Source organism: Gadus macrocephalus, chromosome 13, assembly GCF_031168955.1.
Source record: "Gadus macrocephalus chromosome 13, ASM3116895v1".
Lineage (NCBI taxonomy): Eukaryota > Metazoa > Chordata > Actinopteri > Gadiformes > Gadidae > Gadus > Gadus macrocephalus.
In genome coordinates this window covers 7,640,452-7,647,675 of record NC_082394.1, presented here as the reverse complement: position 1 = coordinate 7,647,675, position 7,224 = coordinate 7,640,452, and the positions used below count along the sequence as shown (strand labels likewise).

The 7,224-nt window shown below is 44.9% G+C and overlaps 1 protein-coding gene across 4 annotated transcripts in view; it reads right to left on the bottom strand.

Annotated features, from left to right (window-relative positions):
* sema3fa (sema domain, immunoglobulin domain (Ig), short basic domain, secreted, (semaphorin) 3Fa) overlaps nt 1-6,362 on the bottom strand; it is a 45,747-nt gene extending 39,385 nt beyond the window's left edge. For 2 of the 4 annotated variants that reach the window (XM_060069345.1, XM_060069348.1), the window contains exons 1-2: nt 5,874-6,362; nt 4,202-4,358 (exon numbers count right to left, since the gene is read on the bottom strand). In XM_060069345.1, the coding sequence (XP_059925328.1) occupies nt 4,202-4,313 (112 nt within the window). In that variant the 5' untranslated portion in view covers nt 4,314-4,358; nt 5,874-6,362. The remainder of the gene's footprint in view (nt 1-4,201; nt 4,359-5,873) is intronic. The other 2 variants (XM_060069347.1, XM_060069349.1) reach the window with 1 other exon arrangement.
* Nucleotides 6,363-7,224: the final 862 nt, after the last annotated feature.

Here is a 7,224-nt window from a genome sequence, read left to right as displayed (position 1 = left end):
AGAATGCTTTGAGAGAGAGGAGTTTGGGTTGACATATCGGCTGATGGGCGTGATTACGGGCCGGGGCCGTGTAAACAAGGTGAAGGACTGTTTGATTGATCCGCGACGTGCTCATAAACACGAGGATGAAATGCTGTCCGGCCGCTCTTTCATCTTTCCTCGGTGTCTGTCAGCGGTGTCTCAAGAAGCCGAGTGAGAGGGGGCTGCGAGGGAAACGGCGAAGAGTGATTGGTGCTGATGAGGTAGGCACCGACACATGTAAACACTACACATGGCAAACATAGCAAGGGGGCATGAGCGTGTTGTTTTAAACATCCACCAATCACTGTTGCTTACAAGGGATCTTAACAAACAATTTAGTGTGCAAAAACAATCCCCCAAGAAACCCCCCCTGTGTTTCGTAACCTCTGAAAAAGGGTTCTGCTGATGCATCCTGCTCCCATCTAGACTCCACAGCACTTAGTAGCAGTTGGGTTGCAACTTGTGAGAACCGACCATGTCATCGATAATGCAAGCCAGACACATTTGCGTGATTAGGCAACCACCCTAGTTGGTTTGCACAGCCTGTTTAACTATTTAAGGGAGCTTCATTGTGACAGTGTGAGCAGACCAGAGATAAGCGTAAATGTGGGTGATGGAATTGCTGCAGCAAGACCCCCTGGTCTTCCATGTATGTCTGAGCCTCACTGGCTAGTGGCGTTTTTGTCTCATTCACATCGTGAAAGATTAAGCCAACACAGCAGGAAAACAGCAGTCAACGCTGTGGCAGTCAGCCTCGAGCGTGCGTACCCTTTAATGGCTCAATCGATCGCAGAGATGTCTCTCCATATAAATCTACCAGGGCAGTTCGATAACAATATCAATGTGTGAGAACTATTCATCCAGGGCATAAATGAAAAAGGGTTGCCAAGAGAGATCATCAATTATCCAAAGTTGACTTTAACCTTGTATTCTTTCCAAGAACAACTTTAACCGCTTTTCAAATATCAGACTCTCCAGCTTGGCCTTTTATCTCTGGGCTCTGTTCCCGGGGCCAACCTTGTGCCCAGGTGTTACACCCTGAACTCCTGGCAGAGAGAAAACACAGTTAAACACTTTCAAATGGGATGGTGGATTAGCCTAACAAGCCATTACATGTTAATAGGCCATCATTCTCCCCCTGCGTCACAGGGCTGTTCGCCTCGGGCGCGACTGACTACCGTTTGAAGGGTCTCAACCCCCACGCCCCCCCCCCCACCCTACCTGACGTAGCTTGCGATTAAAGGGCTGTTTCAGGGTAAGTATAGGACTACTTATCCAAGTCAGACCTCATCACTCTCATCGTAAGAATAAATAAAGAATAACTATGAGAGCACACAATGGTGGTAGGTGTTAGCCTTGTCACCTTGTGATAGCATTGCAAGACATGCATGAAATAATTTCTGCTTAATAAAGCTTTGGGTGCCTTTTTGTATGCATAACCTGGTGTTCACTTTGGTGTACAGCCCTGAGCTGTGCTTTGAAATTAAATGTAAAGTTGGGGATGGGTTTGTGTATTTATGTATATTTGTGTGTGAATCTGTACAATCATAAAATATTCCAAAACAATGACGTCAAATGAACCAGTGAGGTGAGCCTTATGCCATATGTCCAATGTCGTTTCACAACTTTCTATTAGCCGAAAATAAAAGATAACTTATCGCTGTGACGGATGTATGGACATTCCTCGTAGCATAACTGTTTACACATCTTGGTCTTATCGACGTTGAGAGCGGAGCCTTAATCTTACACACTGCACAGCTGCTTAGAGACCAGCCGAATACTCACATCAACTGGTACCCCTTATCTGACACTCAGAGGAGCTCACGCGCATACTATATGTACACAATGTGTACTCTACGTGCAATAAGAAATAGTATGAAATGTTCGCCCCTTGAAAATGCCCTCGTATTTTCAACATAAAAGTACCAATACAGTTGGTGTATGTTTTAAACAGGTGGGCTGAATCTACAGATATCCACAAGGACGACTTGGATGGAGCAGGCGCTCGAATGAGGATGAATACAGAAGACGTGTCTGCTGTCACGCTGGTTGGTGTTACATGAGAGCTGGCTTGTGATGGGAGGCTCTCGTTGGTAGAGCGTAAATCTCTAAGCTTTTAGACATGCAGAACAGGGCTTTTCCTAGCTCCTGGAAATGACGACTGCTCATCAACCCAGACCTGTGTAGGGATTTACATAAGGCCGCGCTAAATAGAACGGGTGATGAGGAGTATAAGTTCAGCATCAGATGGAGACCTTACTGGTATTTGCTGAGAATGTCAATACGTCTGTAAGCATTGACATAGGGAATTGTGTTTGGAAACAGGGTATTCGTCATTAGATGCTTAGCGGGTGATTAGTAGACATATGCAATGGTATACATTTTTCTTACATCCAAAGAAAACGCCCTTGATTTTGTTCTCCTGCCCAAGTATGCAAGTACTCAATGTGACCCTGGAGCGGCACTAAAGTTTGGAGAGTTAAATAAATGTCAACTATGTATTGGCGTATGAGGCCTGCATATAAAAAGAAGGAAAGCACAACGAATTTCCCACAAACGGCATTATGCATAACTAACACAACGCGATAATGAAGAGCGTATGTTAAATTCCTCAGCAGAGCAGGGCGGGCTAACCTCCGAAACCCATTAAAAACAAAAATGGACTCAATTATAAGAAATGGGGAATAAATTACCAATTTGCACCACATAAAAACAGATGCAGCCGACTGTAAAATCCAACTCCATTAGAGAGAGAGAGAGAGAGAGAGAGAGAGAGAGAGAGAGAGAGAGAGAGAGAGAGAGAGAGAGAGAGAGAGAGAGAGAGAGAGAGAGAGAGAGAGAGAGAGAGAGAGAGAGCAAAAGGAAACCCACAGTCAAACTAAAAAAAGGGAGAACAACAAAAGAACGAGATAGCTTAAGGAAATAATAGAGGATAGCATGTAATAATGTTGTATATAATTTCATCTCGGGGCCCTCTTCATTACAACAATGGTCCACCGCCTGAAAACGTATCATTAAACCAAAGCAGCTGAATAAATGCTGAACCCTATCTCGAATTTCCTACACATGGATAGCAGATGTACAATGTGCAACATCACACTACACACGTGTAGACATGTGATTAACCTCAACGTTACACAACCGGACAATATGCCGCAGCCACGCCGAGCCATTTGCATGAAGAAAAAAAAGAACGAAACCAAAGTGAGTTGAAACGACGAACGAATCGTGGCTTTCCAACCTACGGGATCTGTGATCTGCTCATGGGAGAGGATAGGGATTTAAACTCATCAGCGGCTTAGCGGGATCCGCAGCGCTGGCAGAGTACCCTCCTGGCTCACTCCGAATGAACACGCCGGGTCGCGCCCTAATGGAGCCACGCGGCGCGCTGCGCTCACCACTCCGACCAGACTCTAAAGGTACAGTTCAGTGCCGGGCGACACACGCACACACACACACACACACACACACACACACACACACACACACACACACACACACACACACACACGCACACACACAAACGCACACACACTCACGCACACACACACGCACACACACACTCACACGCACAGACACAATCACACACACAAACGCATGCACACACAGACACTCACACACACACACACACACACACACACACACACACACACACACACACACACACACACACACACACACACACAAGAATGCACGCACACACACAAACGCACACACACTCACACACGCACACACTCACACGCACAGACACAAACACACACACGCAATGCGCACACACGCGCACTCGGAAACACACAGCGGAATTCATGAACATGCGGCGAGGGCGGGTGCCCTCGATGTGTGTCCAGCCGAGTGTTAAATCTAACTAAATTTCAGAGAGGGGGGAGGTCAGACTGAGCCAGCATTCAGAGAACTCCTGACAGCCCATCGCAAATGAAGACAGATATAGTGGTCCTCCCCATTTAAAGGCACTAATCCGAGACCCGATGACGTAACAACACCCGACCGCCTGTGTTCAGTTGCCCGGGACTTACCTTTTGGCATGGCGCCCTACGTTAACACTGTGCTCTCTTTTGTTTGTACTTCAATTGCTTTGAATAAAGGAAAAGCAGCGGGGCTGTCCATCACAGCAGAATAAGGGGCAGCGACAGCTGAGACCCAGCGTGACAGACGCGCCTACCTTTGAAGGAGAGGAAGACCCTGGGAGCAGAGAGGGGCTCGTTAGACGGGAGGAGGGTCCCGGAGGAGATGGCCAACAGGACCAGCAGCCAACACACTCGGTCCCCCTGCATAACGCTCCCTCGGTCTCCAAGCACTGCGCTTGGACAGTCCAGTAGCTGAAGGACAGACAGGTGGAGAAGGAAACCATCAAAATCAGGGGCAATCAGGACAATGTATTTGAGGATGCATGCAATATGTAGGAGCATAATGGAGTGTGAATTACACATGTAGTTTATTAGAAACTGGCCCCTTATGATATACAATTATATGAACACGTATTTATTTTTTTATGTGCAGGATGGTTTTAGTCATTTATAAATCTAAATGTATGCCACATGCAACAGTTACTAATACTATGGGGATAATGGGGACAGTTTCAAAGACCACAGAAGCTTGCAAAGTAACTCAAAAGGGTACATTTGTTTTCAAACCACATGATAAAATCCCAATGTTCTCGGTCAATACATTCAAATCCTGCTGGCAAGAACTAAGAGTCACCATTGTTCGGAGAGTGCATTTAGATATAACTTGCCTATTAGTCCCCAAACCCCACATCCAATGCTTTGCGTAAATGTACAGTGAAAATGTTTGTTACACATGTGTAGGCCTATTCAATCGGAGTATTGGTGTATCTTCATAGCTACGGCCACGAGGCGCCTTTTACGCATCATCTGTGTATAGATAAGGAAAGACGTCTACACATAAAAGTTCAACAGCCTATATTAATATTAATTCCAATGTTTCGAACCCATCACAAAACACAAACGTTTAACGTGAATTACATCCCAAGTATATACTCTTGAACCAACCTTTGTAATTAAAGCTTCGTTAGTGCAACATTAAACACGCGTTTTAAACGTCACCCATACAAGCACCAAGGAAAGGCGCTGATCGTGAGGGTGCGGGGTCAATTGAAGAGACAGGCTCACATTTCCTCTTAAACCCTCAAAGTGGACCTAACTCAACAGCAGACCCAAAGGCAAAACTCATCGCAGCACTTGGCAGAGAATTACACCCGCGAGTTAAAAGTAGGAAATGTATAACTAGAACATTGTTACAACTTTTTTTGAAACTCCAAAGTGACATGTCCCCACAGACGGACGCATTGTCGGGCTCCACTGTCGCCCACAATAAGGAGCCAGTGGCTCGGGCTTTAAAGGCGCACGTGCACGCTTGAAAAGAAGCGCGTGCTCGTGTCACTTCTTGGCTCTCAAGTGCATGATGATTAAAAACTCATTTTCATTGGGTTCCTATTGCAACTGGACGTAGGACGGATTCAGAGGTTTGCATTTATATTGCACTGAGTAGACAGAATTTAGATATTACGCCTCCAGAATTTCTGTTTTCTAATATATTCAACTTTAGTTATGCATACTTATGGAATAACATAAGTATGCATAAATTGATTTTTATGCAATCTTTAACAGGATTATCTAATTTCAGTTTAAATCATTTGTTTTAGCTCAGTTGGCATGCAATAGTGTTCACATGCACCACAGCCATAACCAAATCACAAAATCAACCACCAAATTCATTGGTAGCGAACGGCTTGGAATATTAGGCTACAAATATTACTGCAGAGGAATATAATGGAGAAACGTGTAAAACAAATAGGTTTTTGTAAAGCTTACCTGTTTAGTCCCTGAGGGTGTTTAGCCTGTGGAATATTTTGATGGGGCAAATCAACATTTAGAAATCATCTAGCAGATCCTCTGAGCTCCTCCGTCAGCGGTCTATCCACAGCAGATGCCGTTTGTCCAGAACCGAACAAAGCTTGGAACCCAATAAAGTTATCAACCCAACTTAAATTGAACGTATATCTCTTATGCGCGTGGATAAATCCCTGGTCATCCGGTTAAGACGCAGCGTCTGAGTGGTCCTGTGAACGGTGGATGTGCTGCCGGGAGAAGCAGAGTTGCGCGCGGCAGCGTGGTAATGTAGTGCCGCGCAAGGCGCTCTGCAGGTGGACACACTGCGCTCTCGCGGCGCTAGACACACCCATAGGGCGGGAGCTTACCTTAGCGTCCAGCGGCTCTGGGTTTTAGTGTTCAGGACCGCTTTCCTAGTATTGTACACGTGGCTAATGTGCTAAAAAACTAGGCTCTGTCCTTAACGGTGAAGGAGTAGGACACTGATACGATTTCAATCTTCGTGATGATTGGAGCTGGTAATGTTCGTTAGCTGATGCTGTACCGTACGTTACGCACCGTTTACGCATGTACGTATTTATTAGCCTGTCTCGTTCAGTTGAAAGTGTAGAGCAAAAATCCTTTCATAAATTTCAAGAAACACTAGATAGAACTAGTTAGAATTAAGCAGTCTTGAGAATACAAGCTTTTTGTGATGGCCTAGTCGTCCAAAAAAAGATGTGGCACACACGCAACACAGAAAACACAGGTGGTAATTTGTGTACTTTAATTCATGGGCATTTTGACGTTTGTTGCAAGAGGTTAAGCCCATTCTGGGTGTATCACCTTGCCTTTAACGACAAGTCACAACGACAAGTCTTGTCTGCATGCCTGTTGTATATCAAGGGCCCTAATACACAGCAAGGAAGTATATATTATGTTCTCACTATAATCTTTCGTTATAGAAAACTGTTTAGCGAAACACTTGAAATAGAAAATGTTAAAAAAAGTTACCTGTTAGGTAGTTAAACCAATAGGCTTTTCTAGAAATCCTATTCTACAAGCTGCCAACTGTGAGCATGTCCATACAATAAGGCAAACATATCTGGTATCAAATAATATAGCGACTGAGATGATCCAAAGAAATCATTAATCTCTCTCGCTGACACACACACACACGCACACACACACACACACACACACACACACACACACACACACACACACACACACACACACACACACACACACACACACACACACACACACACACACACACACAAACCAACCCATAGACACACAGCATGTGATGAGATGAAATGTACAGTATATAATTCTACTTGTTTGGTGGTCT